General features: G+C 45.0%; 1 protein-coding gene across 1 annotated transcript in view; it reads right to left on the bottom strand.

The window, feature by feature from the left end:
* LOC141117522 (CD48 antigen-like) overlaps positions 1-9,528 on the bottom strand; it is a 67,861-nt gene extending 58,333 nt beyond the window's left edge. Inside the window, exon 1 of the mRNA XM_073610419.1 lies at positions 9,201-9,528. Within this exon, the coding sequence (XP_073466520.1) occupies positions 9,201-9,264 (64 nt within the window). The 5' untranslated portion in view covers positions 9,265-9,528. The remainder of the gene's footprint in view (positions 1-9,200) is intronic.
* Positions 9,529-19,912: the final 10,384 nt, after the last annotated feature.

Genomic DNA, 19,912 nt, shown 5'->3' on the forward strand with positions numbered 1-19,912 from the left:
ATTTTTTTTTAATTTTTTTACTAGTAATGGCGGCGATCTGCGATTTTTATTGTGACTGCGATATTACGGCGGACACATCGGACACTTTTGACACATATTTGGGACCATTCACATTTATACAGCGATCCGTGCTATAAAAATGCATTGATTACTGTATAAATGTGACAGGCAGTGAAGGGGTTAACACTGGGTGGTGATGGAGGGGTTAACTGTGTTGCTAGGGGAGTGATTCTAACTGTAGGGGGCGGGGACTCACTAGGTGAGGAGACCGATCGGTGTTCCGCTGTACTGGGAACACACCATCGGTCTCCTCTCCTCTGACAGGACCGTGGATCTGTGTGTTTACACACACAGATCCACGGTCCTGCTGTGTCACCGGTAATCGCGGGTGCCCGGCGGAAATCGCGGCCGCCGGGCACGCGCACCGGGTGCTTAGTGACACGGCGTGCGCGCGCGATCGCCAGCGGCGGCGCGTGCGCGCCCCCTGGTGGCCCAAGAAAGCGAGGACGTCATATGACGTCCGCCCGCAACGAGAGCTGCGCCGCCTGGCCGTCAATTGACGGCCAGCGGTCGGCATGCGGTTAAGACCAGGCCTATTTTTCAGACTTGTTGTTTACAAGTTGAAATCATTTTTTTTTTCTGGAAAATGACTTATAACCCCCAAACTATATATATATATCTATCCTAGAGAATAAAATGGTGATCGTTACAATACTTTGTGTCACACCGTACTTTCGCAGTGGTCTTAAACGTACACTTTTTTTGAATTAAAAAACTAGACAACAGTAAAGTTTTGCGAAATTGCGCCCACTCGTGGAATGGCGACAAACTTTTATCCTTAAAAACTCCATATACCATGTTTAAAACATTCTACAGGTTGCATGTTTTGAGTTACAGAGGAGCTCTCATTCTAACGATCGCAGTGATACCTCACTTGTGTGGTTTAAACACCGTTTTCATATGCGGGCGCTACTCACGTATACGTTCGCTTCTGCACGCTAGTTTGTCGGGACGGGGCCCTTTAAAAAATATACGATATATATATATATATATATATATATATATATATATATATATATATATGTATGTGTGTTTAAATTTAAATTTTTTTTTTTATCTTATTTTACTTTTTTATTTTTACACTGTTCTTTAAAAAAAAAAAAAGGGTCACTTTTATTCCAATTACAAGGAATGTAAAAAACCCTTGTAATAGAAAAAAAGCATGACAGGACCTCTTAAATATGAGATCTGGGGGTCAAAAAGACATCAGATCTCATAGTTACACTAAAATGCAATAAAAAAAAAAAAACATTGCTAAAAAAAAAAAGAAAAAAGCTTGGGCGGAAATGACATTTTGACGTCTCTTTCGCTTTGCAATGGTATGGAGCCGAGCAGGGGGCCATCTTCCCCTCACTCAGCTCCATATCTAACACGGAAGAGGACACGATCACCTCCGCCGCTCCCAGCGGCTCCAGGAAGCGGCATAGGGCATCGGAGAGCGGCGGGAGGGGGGGGCCTCTCCCGCCACCGATAAAAGTGATCTCATGGCAAATCCGCCACAGAGACCACTTTTATCTGACCGCCCGCTGAAGAAGTGGATACTGGGGTTTTGGCAGCTCCATGTACAGTAACGATCCCCCTTCCTTCCATGTACAGTAATGATCCCGCCTTCCTTCCTTCCATGCACAGTAATGACCCTCCTTCCTTCCATGTACAGTAATGATCCTTCCTTCTTTCCTTCCATGTACAGTAATGAACCCCCTGTGTTAGGGTCCACCCACACCGTTGCTGTAATAACAACATCATGTACTTTATATAATCCCCTCTGCCTTATAATAAGATGTCCCCCTGTGTGTGTGTTGTATAAAAAACAAAAAGCAATATATACCTTATCTGTGATCGCTGATCAGCGGTCACGTGACGCGCCGGCTCTCTCTGGCTCTCTCCACCTCACCTTCTCCCCTCCTCCTCCCCTCTAGACTGACCTCAGCTGGGGAATCTTGGCCCCTCCTGCTGCATCGATCAGATGGGGAAAGGAGAGATGCAGCACATCACGTGACCGCTGATCAGCGCTCACAGATAAGGTATATACAGCTTTTTTTTTTCGTCAAAAGGATTCATTGGTCACAGATAGTGATACAGCAACAGTGATACAGCAGAGATAACCGTCACACTTACATACAAGTATTAACATACAAACTAAAACTTTTGTCAATTCTTGAAATATTGAAAATCTGCGTTTAAACAGAAAGGCGACGGCCGGGGTTACTTCAGCTGTAGAAATCGAATAGCGTAAAAAAAAAGTTAGTCGCTAACAATATACATGCAAAAAAATCTGATTACAGTTGGAGAGGAGAGACCGTACCCTTTGTTGGGCTTTTTATTTTATACAACACACACACAGGGGGACATATCATTAGAAGGCAGAGAGGATTATATAAAGTACATGATGTGGGTTAACAAACCCTTTAAAGAATATGTAAACCCAGCATTTCATATTTCTGGTATATGACTGCTGTACCATGTTCTTGTATAAAAAAGTATCATGTTCTCTTTGTATTGCTTCCTTTGTGTGAAATCCCTGGCATTCCTACCCGTCTTTCTGCGTTTATATTAAAAACTGACCACTCTAGGTATGAGAGCATGGCGTGATGATGTATTAGTACACATCGCCATGGTAAAAATTATACAACCTGTTGCATTTGGCGGGTGTACCTAGGACCATATAGCATACCTCCCAACATTTTGAGATGAGAATGAGGGACACCTACTAGCAAATGTATGTAGGCATAGGGCACGCCCCCTGCCACACCCCCTTAAAGGAGAATTAACCAAAAACAAAAGGTTAATTAAATCCACAAGGGCTTTTTTTTTTTACCACTACTATTCCTTTATATTGGCTTTTAACCACTTAAGGACCGCCTAACGCCGATTTACGTCGGCAAAGCGGCACGGGCAGGCAAAATCACGTACATGTACGTGATTTGCCTTCCGCGGGTGGGGGGTCCGATCGGACCCCCCCCCGGTGCCCGAGGCGGTCCCGTTCTGTTCCCCGGCGATCCGAGATGAGGGGGAGGCCATCCGTTCGTGGCCCCCCCCCTCGCGATCGCCGCCGGCCAATGGGAACATTCCTTTGCTGCTGTATGCTAAACAGCAGCAAAGGAAATGATGTCATCTCCCCTCGGCTCGGTATTCCGTTCCAGCGCCGAGGGGAGAAGACATCAATGTAAGTGCACAACACACTACACACACAGTAGAACATGCCAGGCACACAAAACACCCCGATCCCCCCCCCGATCGCCCCCCGATCCCCCCCCAATCCCCCCCCCCCGTCACAAACTGACACCAGCAGGTTTTTTTTTTTTTTTCTGATTACTGCATAGTGTCAGTTTGTGACAGTTACAGTGTTGGGACAGTTAGTATTACCCCCCTTTAGGTCTAGGGTACCCCCCTAACCCCCCCTAATAAAGTTTTAACCCCTTGATCACCCCCTGTCACCAGTGTTGCTAAGCGATCATTTTTCTGATCGCTGTATTAGTGTCACTGGTGACGCTAGTTAGTGAGGTAAATATTTAGGTTCGCCGTCAGCGTTTTATAGTGTCAGGGACCCCCATATACTATCTAATAAATGTTTTAACCCCTTGATTGCCCCCTAGTTAACCCTTTCACCACTGATCACCGTATAAACGTTACGGTTGACGCTGGTTAGTTCGTTTATTTTTTATAGTGTCAGGGCACCCGCCGTTTATTACCGAATAAAGGTTTAGCCCCCTGATCGCCCGGCGGTGATATGCGTCGCCCCAGGCAGCGTCAGATTAGCGCCAGTACCGCTAACACCCACGCACGCAGCGTACACCTCCCTTAGTGGTATAGTATCTGTACAGATCAATATCTGATCCGATCAGATCTATACTAGCGTCCCCAGCAGTTTAGGGTTCCCAAAAACGCAGTGTTAGCGGGATCAGCCCAGATACCTGCTAGCACCTGCGTTTTGCCCCTCCGCCCGGCCCGGCCCACCCAAGTGCAGTATCGATCAATCACTGTCCCTTACAAAACACTAAACGCATAACTGCAGCGTTCGCAGAGTCAGGCCTGATCCCTGCGATCGCTAACATTTTTTTTGGTAGCGTTTTGGTGAACTGGCAAGCACCAGCCCCAGGCAGCGTCAGGTTAGCGCCAGTACCGCTAACACCCACGCATGCAGCATACACCTCCCTTAGTGGTATAGTATCTGAACGGATCAATATCTGATCCGATCAGATCTATACTAGCGTCCCCAGCAGTTTAGGGTTCCCAAAAACGCAGTGTTAGCGGGATCAGCCCAGATACCTGCTAGCACCTGCGTTTTGCCCCTCCGCCCGGCCCAGCCCAGCCCACCCAAGTGCAGTATCGATCGATCACTGACACTTACAAAACACTAAACGCATAACTGCAGCATTTGCAGAGTCAGGCCTTGATCCCTGCGATCGCTAACAGTTTTTTTGGTAGCGTTTTGGTGAACTGGCAAGCACCAGCGGCCTAGTACACCCCGGTCGTAGTCAAACCAGCACTGCAGTAACACTTGGTGACGTGGCGAGTCCCATAAGTGCAGTTCAAGCTGGTGAGGTGGCAAGCACAAGTAGTGTCCCGCTGCCACCAAAAAGACAAACACAGGCCCGTCGTGCCCATAGTGCCCTTCCTGCTGCATTCGCCAATCCTAATTGGGAACCCACCACTTCTGCAGCGCCCGCACTTCCCCCATTCACATCCCCAACCAAATGCAGTCGGCTGCATGAGAGGCATTTTCTTTATGTCCTCCCGAGTACCCCTACCCAACGAACCCCCCCAAAAAAGATGTTGTGTCTGCAGGAAGCGCGGATATAGGCGTGACACCCGCTATTATTGTCCCCTCCTGTCCTGACAATCCTGGTCTTTGCATTGGTGAATGTTTTGAACGCTACCATTCACTAGTTGAGTATTAGCGTAGGGTACAGCATTCCACAGACTAGGCACACTTTCACAGGGTCTCCCAAGATGCCATCGCATTTTGTGAGACCCGAACCTGGAACCGGTTACAGTTACAAAAGTTAGTTACAAAAAAAGTGTCAAAAAAAAAATATATATATAAAATAAAAAAAAAATAGTTGTCAATTTATTGTTCTCTCTCTCTCTATTCTCTCTCTATTGTTCTGCTCTTTTTTACTGTATTCTATTCTGCAATGTTTTATTGTTATTATGTTTTATCATGTTTGCTTTTTCAGGTATGCAATTTTTTATACTTTACCGTTTACTGTGCTTTATTGTTAACCATTTTTTTGTCTTCAGGTACGCCATTCATGACTTTGAGTGGTTATACCAGAATGATGCCTGCAGATTTAGGTATCATCTTGGTATCATTCTTTTCAGCCAGCGGTCGGCTTTCATGTAAAAGCAATCCTAGCGGCTAATTAGCCTCTAGACTGCTTTTACAAGCCGTGGGAGGGAATGCCCCCCCCCCCACCGTCTTCCGTGTTTTTCTCTGGCTCTCCTGTCTCAAAAGGGAACCTGAGAATGCAGCCGGTGATTCAGCCAGCTGACCATAGAGCTGATCAGAGACCAGAGTGGCTCCAAACATCTCTATGGCCTAAGAAACCGGAAGCTACGAGCATTTTATGACTTAGATTTCGCCGGATATAAATAGCGCCATTGGGAAATTGGGGAAGCATTTTATCACACCGATCTTGGTGTGGTCAGATGCTTTGAGGGCAGAGGAGAGATCTAGGGTCTAATAGACCCCAATTTTTTCAAAAAAGAGTACCTGTCACTACCTATTGCTATCATAGGGGATATTTACATTCCCCGAGATAACAATAAAAATGATTAAAAAAAAAAATATGAAAGGAACAGTTTAAAAATAAGATAAAAAAAGCAGAAAAATAATAAAGAAAAAAAAAAAAAAAAAAAAAAGCACCCCTGTCGCCCCCTGCTCTCGCGCTAAGGCGAACGCAATCGGCGGTCTGTCGTCAAACGTAAACAGCAATTGCACCATGCATGTGAGGTATCACCGCGAAGGTCAGATCGAGGGCAGTAATTTTTGCAGTAGACCTCCTCTGTAGATCTAAAGTGGTAACCTGTAAAGGCTTTTAAAGGCTTTTAAAAATGTATTTATTTTGTTGCCACTGCACGTTTGTGCGCAATTTTAAAGCATGTCATGTTTGGTATCCATGTACTCGGCCTAAGATCATCTTTTTTATTTCATCAAACATTTGGGCAATATAGTGTGTTTTAGTGCATAAAAATTTAAAAAAGTGTGTTTTTTCCCCAAAAAATGCGTTTGAAAAATCGCTGCGCAAATACTGTGTGAAAAAAAAAAATGAAACACCCACCATTTTAATCTGTAGGGCATTTGCTTTAAAAAAATATATAATGTTTGGGGGTTCAAAGTAATTTTTTTGCAAAAAAAAAATAACTTTTTCATGTAAACAATAAGTGTCAGGGCTTTGTCTTCAAGTGGTTAGAAGAGTGGGTGATGTGTGACATAAGCTTCTAAATGTTGTGCATAAAATGCCAGGACAGTTCAAAACCCCCCCAAATGACCCCATTTTGGAAAGTAGACACCCCAAGCTATTTGCTGAGAGGCATGTCGAGTCCATGGAATATTCTATATTGCGACACAAGTTGCGGGAAAGAGACACATTTTTTTTTTTTTTTTTGCACAAAGTTGTCACTAAATGATATATTGCTCAAACATGCCATGGGAATATGTGAAATTACACCCCAAAATACATTCTGCTGCTTCTCCTGAGTACGGGGATACCACATGTGTGAGACTTTTTGGGAGCCTAGCCGCGTACGGGACCCCGAAAACCAAGCACCGCCTTCAGGCTTTCTAAGGGCGTGAATTTTTGATTTCACTCTTCACTGCCTATCACAGTTTCGGAAGCCATGGAAAGCCCAGGTGGCACAAACCCCCCCCAAATGACCCCATTTTGGAAAGTAGACACCCCAAGCTATTTGCTGAGAGGTATAGTGAGTATTTTGCAGACCTCACTTTTTGTCACAAAGTTTTGAAAATTGAAAAAAGAAAAAAAAAAATGTTTTTTCTTGTCTTTCTTCATTTTCAAAAACAAATGAGAGCTGCAAAATACTCACCATGCCTCTCAGCAAATAGCTTGGGGTGTCTACTTTCCAAAATGGGGTCATTTGGGGGGGTTTGTGCCACCTGGGCATTCCATGGCCTCCGAAACTGTGATAGGTAGTGAAGAGTGAAATCAAAAATTTTCACCCTTAGAAATCCTGAAGGCGGTGATTGGATTTTGGGGCCCCGTACGCGGCTAGGCTCCCAAAAAGTCCCACACATGTGGTATCCCCATACTCAGGAGAAGCAGCTAAATGTATTTTGGGGTGCAATTCCACATATGCCCATGGCCTGTGTGAGCAATATATCATTTAGTGACAACTTTATGCAAAAAAAAAAAAAAAAAGTGTCACTTTCCCACAACTTGTGTCAAAATATAAAATATTCCATGGACTCAATATGCCTCTCAGCAAATAGCTTGGGGTGTCTACTTTCCAAAATGGGGTCATTTTGGGGGGTTTTGTGCCACCTGGGCATTCCATGGCCTCCGAAACTGTGATAGGTAGTGAGGAGTAAAATCAAAAATTTACACCCTTAGAAATCCTGAAGGTGGTGATTGGTTTTCGGGGCCCCGTACGCGGCTAGGCTCCCAAAAAGTCCCACACATGTGGTATCCCCATACTCAGGAGAAGCAGCTGAATGTATTTTGGGGTGAAATTCCACATATGCCCATGGCCTGTGTGAGCAATATATCATTTAGTGACAACTTTTTGTAAATATTTTTTTTTTTTTTTTTTTTTTGTCATTATTCAATCACTTGGGACAAAAAAAATAAATATTCAATGGGTTCAACATGCCTCTCAGCAATTTCCTTGGGGTGCCTACTTTCCAAAATGGGGTCACTTGGGGGGGTTTTGTACTGCCCTGCCATTTTAGCACCTCAAGAAATGACATAGGCAGTCATAAACTAAAAGCTGTGTAAATTCCAGAAAATGTACCCTAGTTTGTAGACGCTATAACTTTTGCGTAAACCAATAAATATACGCTTATTGACATTTTTTTTACCAAAGACATGTGGCCGAATACATTTTGGCCTAAATGTATGACTAAAATTTAGTTTATTGGATTTTTTTTATAACAAAAAGTAGAAAATATCATTTTTTTTCAAAATTTTCGGTCTTTTTCCGTTTATAGCACAAAAAATAAAAACCGCAGAGGTGATCAAATACCATCAAAAGAAAGCTCTATTTGTGGGAAGAAAAGGACGCAAATTTCGTTTGGGTACAGCATTGCATGACCGCGCAATTAGCAGTTAAAGCGACGCAGTGCCAAATTGGAAAAAGACCTCTGGTCCTTAGGCAGCATAATGGTCCGGGGCTCAAGTGGTTAAAATGTACAAATGCAGCAATGTAGAATTTAGATGAAAGGTTTAGCACTGGGAAACACTTTTTGAAAGATAAAAAGTGCATTTTATATACAACTATATGGATCAGACCAAAATGAGGGACAAATGAGGAGGAATGAGGGACAGAGGGACATTGCTGCAAATCTGACACAGTCCCTCGAAATCAGGGACAGTTGGGAGTTATGCATATAGCAACAGCGTGCATGTAGTCACAGTGTGGTGCTGCAGGCTTTCACTAGTTAAATCAAGCATTCAGAAGGGGACATATCGATCTGTGCCACCAGTCAAATGCCTCTGAAAAAGTGATCCACCGCAGATTGCTTTTCAAAGAGGCAGTAAACACCGCTGCACTAAACAAGGCCTTAATTAGTATTAGCCCTCTACGTCATTGTGATATTTGGGCTGTGTGCTCTCTTACAGCAGAAGTGCTGGGAATACACAAATAAAGGAAGCCAAACAGGAAAATCCTCAGTTTTACCTGTCTGGGAACCTCTGATAAGCGACCTGATTTGTTTACACTGCTCTGTATTGCACACCCAGAAAGAATTAAAACTTCTGTTGTGCTGCCGAGTTAAGTCAGCAAGCAGAAGAACATATTTACATTCTGAAAATTGTAAACCGACCCCTTCATGGGTTACATTGCACACAAGCCGAATGATATACAACAAGTGTAGCACACTTCCCTGCTGCAATGTTTACACCAACCCCGTTGAAGCCTACACAACAAACTCTGAGTACTGTAGCAAGTAACATACTCACCCACTGAAATATAGTAAAACAGCACTATGAATGCCACAAAAAATGGTTGGGGAATTCCCCACATGGTGCCCGTCTGGATGGCATGAGAGCCCGAATAATGAATGAAGTTTTCACTCTGACTCTATTCCGTTCTTATTTTTCGTCACTTCCTGATTTCGTCATCGCAGCCAGGCTGTACAAACCCCTCGCCGTCAGGGAGAAACTTACATGCTTAACTCTTTTCGCTGTCAGAGCTGTATCTCATTACAAGGACATCTTAAAATGGGTGGGGTATATTAGGCAGCAAGTGAACATGTTATCCCTTAAGTCAGGGGTAGGCAACCTCAGCCCTCCAGCTGTTTTGAAACTACAAGTCTCGTGAGACATTGCAAGACCCTAACAATCACAGGCATGACTCCTTGACGCAGAGGCATGATGGGATTTGTAGTTTCACCACAGCTGGAGGGCCGAGGTTGCCTACCCCTGCCTTAAGTTGATGTGTTGAAAGCAGAAAAATGGGCAAGCGTAAGGATCTGAGCAACTTTGACAAGGGCCAATTAGTAATGGGTCACATATTCAAGACACATCAGCTTACCTGCTGTAGAACTTCTTGGTAATTTAAAAAAAATAAAGGTTTGCCTGAATTGATTTTTTTCAGTTAAGGGCCTTGGTTACTGGTCGTTTTGATTTTCCACTTTGAAATAGAAATGTGGCTTAGTTCACAAAGCTTTAAAGGATAAGTTCACTTTTCATAACATGTTACATGTTATGCCCCGTACACACGGTCGGACTTTGTTCGGACATTCCGACAACAAAATCCTAGGATTTTTTCCGACGGATGTTGGCTCAAACTTGTCTTGCATACACACGGTCACACAAAGTTGTCGGAAAATCCGATCGTTTTAAACGCGGTGACGTAAAACATGTACCTCGGGACTATAAATGGGGCGGTGGCCAATAGCTTTCATCTCTTTATTTATTCTGAGCATGCGTGGCACTTTGTCCGTCGGATTTGTGTACACACGATCGGAAATTCCGACAACGGATTTTGTTGTCGGAAAATTTTATCTCCTGCTCTCCAACTTTGTGTGTCGGAAAATCCGATGGAAAATGTCCGATGGAGCCCACACACGGTCGGAATTTCCGACAACACACTCCGATCGGACATTTTCCATCGGAAAATCCGACCGTGTGTACGGGGCATTACACCCATATTCGGGGTGTAACATGTAACATGTCATGAATGCACAGGCTGTGAGCGCTGTGGTAGTTCATTGAATCGTCCTGTCAGAATGTATCCGCTTGGTTGTACGAGGTACGAGCAAGCTGATATACTGACAGATCTGCAGGAGACCTGCATGGCATCAGCGATCTGCTGATAGCTGGTGCAATGCTTTACAGGCTCCCAAAACAAAAAATAATACCTGCAAAAAAATTTGCCTTTATAATTTTTTTTTTCAAAAAGGTGAACTTATCCTTTAAAGTTTGTCAATGCAAAAAAAAACCATACAATAAATACACCTGCAATACATGTACATTTCCCATGTTTTATTCCTTTATTTTAAGCTCCTACAAGTACAGAACAATTTCAAGATACAAAACACATACATTATCTCCTGCGTGCGAAGTTGGGCCCAACAGTGGTATTTGTCCAGGCTCTTGTCCTGGCAAGTCCGGATATATGCCGCCTTGCTGCCCTCAAAAGACTGGGGATGTCTAAATGCATTAAAATAATAAGAAATAAAGCAGAGGGCGCACAGGCCTAGTGCATTATCCTCAATAAAAATCTTTAATAGATAAAAACAAAGAGATACACTCATACAAGTGCGCTTGTATTACAGCTTTACAAACAAGCAGCAGCTTTCCGTCCACGGTATAGTATAACAGATGGAATGTCGTGCAGCAGAACTGGCTTTTGAGGTTTCGCCTCTTCCTCAGAGCCAACAGAACTGTGTCTCAAACTCATGTTTAAATAGCCAAATGTGAGATAGCATAGGCGTGGTCAGAGTGTCCCTCCCACGCCCAGTGGGTGTGGGCTCCAGGTCCACCAATAAAAGCAACCTTTAGGTACAACCTCATTGAACCCATATGCATACCAAAATTGCCAGTGATATTGGAAGGCAAATACTAGTTACATTCTTAACCCCAAATAAGGATGAGCTCAGGCATGTTCGCAAGTCCATGTGCCCGCGCCCACCAGGAAGCTGACACGCCGCAGCGCTAATCACAAGTAGTGAAACATTTCCCGATCTGTGCAGCCGCGGACTGGGAAATGTCTCATTGCCTGTGATTAGCGCTGGGGAGTGTCAGCTTCCTGGTGGGCGCAGGTACATGGACTTGGGAACACGCCTGAGCTCATCCTTACCTCCCATGATAAACAAGAGGAGGGGATAACACATAGGAGGGAGCAGGATGAATTTGTATAGGGTTGATATAGAAGGATGAATCCTAATAGCATAGAAAACGATCAAAGGCTTAGGCACTGACTGGTAAAGGAAGCCTTCCCAGTGGTGCCACCACCCACTCTTTCAGTTCATCCAAGTGAATTGTGAATGCTCTCCATTTTCTGCTCTTGCAATATGTATTATAGCTGTAATGCGGCTGGAACGCACACCAAAGCCGCAACCAGGAAGTGACGCCACTACCACCTGCGCGGCTTCTGGAAGTCCGGTGATGCCATTTCGGCCCTTCCTGTTGCCGGAAACTACAGTGACGAGACGCGCTCCACACTGGGGTACATAATGCAAGAAGGGGCAAAAGTACTCCACTTAAATCCCCCACTACATCCTGCTTTACCAAGGCAGAGTGCACGTGAACTGTGACAACACCTGTAACCGGCCACATGGCTCTCCAGGCTAGAAAGTAAACAGCCACCAGGGGGCCAATGTCGAACTCCAGGGAATCACCTGCCCTGGACCCTTGTAGCATATGGGCTTGGTCAACATCAACAAGGATGTACAGCCTAGTGTATAACATCAGAGAGAAAACATTTAATTAAAAACTTGTATATAGAAAATCTTATTGTATAGCTGGTCTTTTTTGTATATATAAAAACATGCCTATATATACATACGTGCATACAAATGTATGTGAGAGTTGACAGCAAAATTTGACTGCACACAGAGCACACAGCCAAATCTCCTGTTTCTAATAATAATAACAATTTCATCTAATGATATAAATGCATCTCACCTTTTGATCATATGTCTTTCCTTCTGCCGTAGCCCATCCTCTGGTGTGTGCCCCATCCTCACAAACAGACACAACACATGCTCACGTTATCAGCTCCACCATCACACTGCCAGCCAGCCCCCTATCAGCTGCGAGTGAGCCACTTTATTAGCATATCAACAGGAAGACCCAAAGCTCGAGGGTTGGGCTTCCAACAGCCAAACACCTCTTACAAAGCTTGTGACCTCACAAGAAATGAACACAGGATGTGAATTTATTTATTTTATTTATTTATTTCAGGTACTTATATAGCGCCGTCAATTTACGCAGCGCTTTACATATACATTATACATTCACATCAGTCCCTACACCCTCAAGGAGCTTACAATCTAAGGTCCCTAACTCACATTCATACATACTAGGGACAATTTAGACAGAATCCAATTAACTTACCAGCATGTCTTTGGAGTGTGGGAAGAAACCGGAGTACCCGGAGGAAACCCACGCAGGCACAGGGAGAACATGCAAACTCCAGGCAGGTAGTGTCGTGGTCGGGATTAGGTGCTAGGTGAGAGTGCTACCCACTACACCACTGTGAATGACCATAAAAGGATTTAACACCACAACAAAATACATACAACCAAATGACGATGACTAGAGCTTCTCATGGATGGGAGATTATCTGCAGGTGTATGTCATGGGACCCCAAACATGTTGATCAGGCATACCAGGGGTGACAAGAGCAAACAACCGCTAAACCAATAATGTCTTTGCAGAGCGAACACACCCCCACCAGACAATTGTTCTGTGCATTCTACAGGGGTCCTTTGCTGGCGGACATGTGCTCTCTCCGCAAACACCTCTCTCCAAACACCAGGAAGTTTTCCACTACCTAACAGGTCTCAACCAGCGTCAGTCTGCCCCAGTCAGCTCTTCAGAACGGGCTGCGAGAGAGCAGACACTGGGAGACTCTTATGACAATACATTAACATAAAATTTTCCACAACAGAGTATAAATCAACAAAGGACAGAATTAAAATCCTGAAACCGTAATGTATGTTTCCTCGATCGCCCATAAGGGTAAAAAAAAGATGATGGAGAGTGGATGCATGTAATATGGACTATATGCAATCAAGACTTCACTGTTTCAGGTTTCGCTTGAAAATAAACATAATAATAGAATCAACATTTTACATAAATAATTACCCCTCTACTTGGGTAGTGTAAGTTGAGATTTTTTGTCAGTGCAGGAAAATTTAGGCAGGCCTAGCTGAAAGCTAGGCCTGTTTGTTTTGATCTGTGGGACTGGGAGTGGCTTAGAGTAGGCTGGTGACTCACAGATAGCTTCATTTTTCGCTTACTTCCCTTTTGCTTCTAGAGGCTTCTAGAAGGAAGGTGGGGAAGAATGGTGGAGCTGTCTGAGGTGTTCTAAGGAGCCCTGACCAATCTCCTAAGTGTCTGTTTATTAAAGGTCAGCAGCTAAACTTTTTGTAGCTGCTGACTTTTAATTTAAAAAAAAAAAGCCTGGAACTCCGCTTTAAATACCTAGATTTAGCCCAGCTGGGGAGGAGTTGTTCGGGTGGAAGAACTGGAGATGGAATATTAGGCTGTCGGGGCTTTGGAGGGAGCCCCCAGTTTGGGGGTGACCTTGGGCCAGGGGCTCGGAGCTGAGCAGGAACCCCACACAACCCAAGGGGTGTCCTGAGCAAAAGAGGAGAGAGGGGAATACTGCCAGGCAAGTCTCCAGGAGGGATCCATCGGGTGTCGGTGAGTGGCAGGCACAGTCAGGAGAGCTGGAAGAGGCATGCCGGAAAGGACTGGGAGTGTGCAGTCTGAGATGCATGTAGAGCCAGTGGGAGAGACTGTGATGTTACTGGCAAAGTTGGGCTGCTGCAGCTGGGAGAGCTGTCATGTTTTGCAAAGGGCTGACTGGGATCAGTAGTCCACCAAAAAGGTCAGCTAGGACTAAAGACTTTTCCTATTTTTGTTGCTACACTAAAGGGGCCCACGGTCCCTGCCTGTAATAAGGAACTTTTCTAAGCCCTGGCTGAAACCAGAGTTAGGCCTAACCATGTGCTAGCTGAGTCTGAAGAATTGTGCTGGAGGGAGAAGGAGAGATAGTCTGCAGCAAGTGTTGTGCAGAAGCAGAATATCTGAATTGTCCCATACCATACAAGAATCATTTTTTGGGCATCCCATTAATTCCTTTACCCCATCCAAGTTCTAATCCCTCAATAAAATGCAAAAAAAAAGCTAATGGACTTGTTCATTGTCTTGGAGTGTCTAGAAGTGAATGCCAGACTGGGCAGGGTGACGGGTGGGTCACATCACTCAGCAGCCCGTAAAGGGGGTAACGCTACCTAATTAAGAAGAGGGATTTTTCAACCTCCATGTATGCACAGTGTGTGATCTGTCTTCAGCTAAGGATACCGTTCTGCATGCCCTTAACTGCTATCTTACTCACTATTCATCTCATCTTGTTACATAAAGGGAATAGAATTGGCACCATTATTGCTCAATTATAACAACGCAAGCACAAGCCTGCTAGAAGAAAGGAGTTATGCATATAGGAAAAATGTTATGAATATATGTGCACCCAATGCGTAAACCCCACAAAAAAGCTGCAAAAATTGCAACAATACCAGAAACACATACTCGCACATATACATGTCTATGCATATGCGCACGTAACCAACCCAACATGTGTCTGTACAGTACTGCATGCATGGGTTGGATAAACAGTATTTTGAGGAGGGATGGACTAAGTATCACCCAATTCGTAATCATGCTAACTGAACAACAAGATATCGGATGCGTGTCACTCTAAACAGACCTATATTACTGAGCCTACCAGATGCTTAAGAGGTTTGTCAATGCACATCTGGGTCAACATGCCAAAGAAGTCTAGAGGTTTCATGTCTGCATATCACCGGGCAACAGGGATTTGATGAGCATTATCATAAAAGTGTATTTAATGCTACAATAAAACCTGAATGCTCTCATGTGCAGATATTGGTATTTACTACTGTTGTGGGGAGCCCGAAGTGCAATTGGTATTGCAATTGGAGACCCCCAGGGGCCAAAGATTTTAGGAAGAGATCCAGTATGTCTCTCTCTTACATAGCTTTTGGAATGTTCTGCCATTATCTAGGTCTCCACTCAGTCTCAATTCCGAATACCCTCAAACCAGACAGGTCCCTACCATGGTGTTGCTTGAAATGTCGAGGGACAGAATACTTATCTTTTTCTTTCTCTTTATCCTGCTTATTCGTGATGCTACATTTGTGTTCTCCAATTCTCACTCTGAGTGGGCGTATCGTGTGCCTCACATAAAGGAGGCCACATGGGCAAATGAGACCATATAAAAGGTCTCACAATTAATAAAATTGTTTAATTTTGAACATGCGGCCATTGGTTCCCATCAACTCCTTCTTTCTGTGCCACATATATAAACAGGTCCTGCAGTTTTTCACCCCACATCTGTAACTTCCTCTTTGGTCAAATAATGAAGACCAAGGGCCAGTATTACCCGTGTAGTTGTTTCTTTATAGCTTCTGAGATCTCTGGGTTTTCAATTACGTTGTAGAACGCGTCGTATCTCTCTTACACTCAGACTATCGGTAGACCGCTGTCCTGTCTCTCTGGGGAGCGATTGCCAGTGGCCGACAAGCATTGCATCCGTCAGTCCCGCCGATTGTCTCCCCCCTGGCCAATCAGTGCACGCACGCACCCCGCTGTTTATTGCACAAAATTACGTACAGGTACATTGTTTATGTATATGTACTGTGGCCGGTCGGCAAGTGGTTAAATTGACTTACAGTTGCAATTGACGGCACCCGGTTATTTAAAAACAATAAAGAAAGAAATGAAAAAAATATATTGTGGGTCCTCCCCAAGATCCATACCAGACCCTTCTCTGAGCACGCAGCCTGGCAGGCCAAGAAAGGGGGGGGGGCGAGTGAGCACCCCCCCCCTCAACCATACCAGGCCAAATGCCCTCAACATGGGGACAAGGTTCCCACCATGTGGATGGGGACAAGGGTCTCTTCCCCACAGCCCTGGGTTGTGGTTATAGGGGTCTACCGTTTGACAGTTCTTATATAGGTAAGGGGCGGAGCCACCTTGCAACATCACCTGGTGGCCCTGCCCCCTTGTCACATCACCAACCGTTGCATGCCTACCTATACCTGTATGAGAACTGTCAAACGGCGGAGCCTGCAGTAGGCGGTCAGTCTTCATGAACGGTGGAGCGTTTTTTTTTGTTTTTTTTCTTTTTTCGGGTCCAGCGGTGACGGCGGGTATCGGATCTACATCGGGGGGACATTGTTTTTTTAATTTTTTTTAATAAAGGAATCGTCAAAAACGTGTCTACTGCTGTTTTTTATTTTTGACACTTGTTTTTGGTTAATGGGTAGGGAGACGATGTACCCCCATACTCATTCACATGGGGGGAGGGGTGGGATCCTGGGGCCCCCTGTTGAGGGTCATATGGCCTGGTCTGGTTTGGAGGGGGGCGCTCGCTCACCCCCCCATTTTCCTGGCTTGCCAGGCTGCATGCCCGGATAAGGATCTATTATGGATTGGGGGCCCCATGTCGTCTTTTTTTTTTCACTCTTATTGCCGGCAATGTGTTTTTTTTTTTTTTTTATTCAGCCCATTGACAGCTGATGACTCATCGGTTAAGGACACCAAGGCTGGCTTTCCAGCCCTGCTCCTTAACAACAGCTATTCATTGCACCCTGATTGAGCAAAGCCTTGCCCAATCAGGGCTTAGAATGCACTGTGCAGCGCGCAGTGCCTTGCAGGGCATTCGGCAGGGAGAACACCCACTGAACACCCTGCCCAAATGGCATTGTTTGGGTCAAACTTTTGCTCGGCATGAACTGCCAGTTCTCCTGAAACTCTTAACGGCTACTTTAAACATATCTTGCAGCTGCCAGCTTGGTGCTGAAACGTACATTCCTGTACTCAGCTTCCGCTCCTTTCCTGCTCTGTTGGGTGAAGTGATCTCCTGAGTTACATAAGCCATATAGTTTCAGCAGAGGGAGGCAGCAACACATCAATGACCCCCACTGATGCCCATGCCCCCACCCTAATCTCACGAAGTACCAGTTGGCCTTTATTTTCTTCCCACTAATCTGCAATTCTAGGTATGTTTACTCCCCCTGACCATCAACCCTGGCCATTTTTTGCCACCACTGAAGGCAGCATTTTTTCTGCGCTTGACCATCAATGCCGGGCATTTCTTTCTCCTGTTGACCAGAGACACTGGCCATGTTTCCTCTTGTTGACCAGCAATATAAAGGTCACTACAACATATACTGCTGACTTCTGAACCCTATACATTGCATTGTATATAAAAAAAGTGCTTAGCACTGTACATTACATCTGATTAAGCCATACCCGCTTTTTAACCCAGCATGCTCTGTGTGTCACATATTTTCTCCTTTACAGGTTGACCCTCATTTTCAACTTCTAATGTTAGGAGGTATTCAAACTGACAACATGGCTGCACACAGGGGCAAAGGCTGAGAAGTGCATTATGGGTTGGGGCCAGGGATCCGTCTTGAACCAACTCTGAATAGCAAATCCAAACCACATTTGTAATCCACTTTGAAAGGCTCAAGGGCCAATAGTTTAAAAAGTACTGAAGCCACTGGACCATCTTACAGCCATTCAAGTAGTGTTTTTATAAATTAGAGTTCAGCAATTTGAGATATATAGATGATGATTGAATGTACATACAGCTGGGGCAGCATGCTCTGACTCAGAATCAGACACTGAAATAATCTTGTGGTCACATCAGAAACCCTTCCTGTATGTAGGGGATCCCTGGAAGGTTTCGCTCATCCTAAGTCGCATGCTGTTTGTCGGTGCACTTTTATGTTGTGCCTCCTCTACTAATTGCTTGTGAGTTGTTTCCTTTATTATTTGGATTTAATAAATGTTTTAAAAGATAATGCACAAGGCTGGAGCGCCCCTGTTTCTCTTTTCTTCTGTATGTAGGGGATCAGGACGCTTCACCCATAGACCATATGTGGCACCAGGGCTTTTTTTCAGCTGGAACTTGGTGGAACTCAGTTGGACTACCTCTGGCTCAGGCCCTCTGCTCCCTGCTCACGACTATCACTTGTAAACAAAGAAGTCTGGCTTCTGTGTTTGCCAGTGATAGCTTGTATCCAACAGATCTGCAGAGTGCAGGATGGGATCAAGGGAGATGCAAGTGCCCGGGGTTCATTGTGGATGCTGACACTCCCACTAGATGGAGTGACCCAGGGATATTACGGACAAAGAGAGATAGTGGAACAGGGTACACCAAAAGAAGAATATTGTACTATAAAAAATCTATACATTTTTTATTGGTACAAAATTAACAACAGTAGTATATGTATTCAAAAACAGTAGCAGAGCTGGAGTGAGAGGGTGTAGAGGCTGTCAGGCCCACGGGGAGCTCCCCAGTCTGGGGGGGGGTGACCCTGGGCTGGGGTGCATCCAGGAGGAGTGAAGAGATCCCAGAATCAGAGGCACATGAGAGAGCGGGAGCAGAGGACAGCAGGAGAGAACACTTTAGGAGTCTCCAGGAGGACTACTGGTTGTAGCCAGGAGGGCTGGTGAGTGAGCACAGTCGAGAGGACTTGGGAGGCATGCCTGAAAGAACTAGGAGATTGCAGTTTGAGAGATGGTTGCAGATCCAGTGGAGAGAGGACTGTGGAAAAGGGCAGTGGAAAGGGGTCTTTGTAGCCAGGCTGGCTGGCAGGGCCTGAAAAGAGCTATCTGGGAGTGGTAGCTGAGCAGAGAACAGCTAGCACCTGAACTTTTCTACACCACAGAGGCCCGAGGTCCCTGCCCACAAAAGGCCATTCAGTGAGGCCTGGCTGAAGCAGCGTCAGGCCTACCCATGCAGTGCTACCTGGTCCGGAGGAGTTATAGTCTGCAGCAAGTAAAGTGCTGGAGGGGGAACAGTGTGCAGCAAGCGAAGTGCTGGAGTGAAGATTGAGGTGTATATACAGGGAGCGTACATAGTAGTCCCAATTGGATCTACAATTCACAATTGATTTTTCTGCAATCCGAAATTGATTGATCTGCAGTTCACAATTTATTGTTCTGAAATCCACAATTGATTGATCTACAATTCACAATTGTTTGTTCTGAAATCCTGGGCATCCCATAATTTCCTAATACCCATCCAAGTTTAATTCCCTCAATAAAACAAAATAAAACAAGCTATGGACTGGTCTGTGTTACTGAGTGACTGTAAGATGGACTTCGGGCTGGGCAGGATGACGGGTGAACCACAACTTTCAGCAACCTTCAAGGGGGCATGGCTACCCATATATGGCAAACACAAGGCCTGCAGGCAGCCAAGCCATGTCATGTGGCCCTCGCAGTTTTTCAGCCAGCTCCTTCTCTTAACCTCTGCTTCCCATTCCTGCTGTCACTGTAAACAAAGAAGCCTTCTGTGTTTACAATGACAGCTTTGCTCTCGGCAGCTCCCAGATCTATTCTTACAGATCCCCACAGCACAGGCACTTATGGCGCAGACAAAGCTCCTGAATCTGACA

Source organism: Aquarana catesbeiana, linkage group LG13 (genome assembly GCF_042186555.1).
Source record: "Aquarana catesbeiana isolate 2022-GZ linkage group LG13, ASM4218655v1, whole genome shotgun sequence".
NCBI lineage: Eukaryota > Metazoa > Chordata > Amphibia > Anura > Ranidae > Aquarana > Aquarana catesbeiana.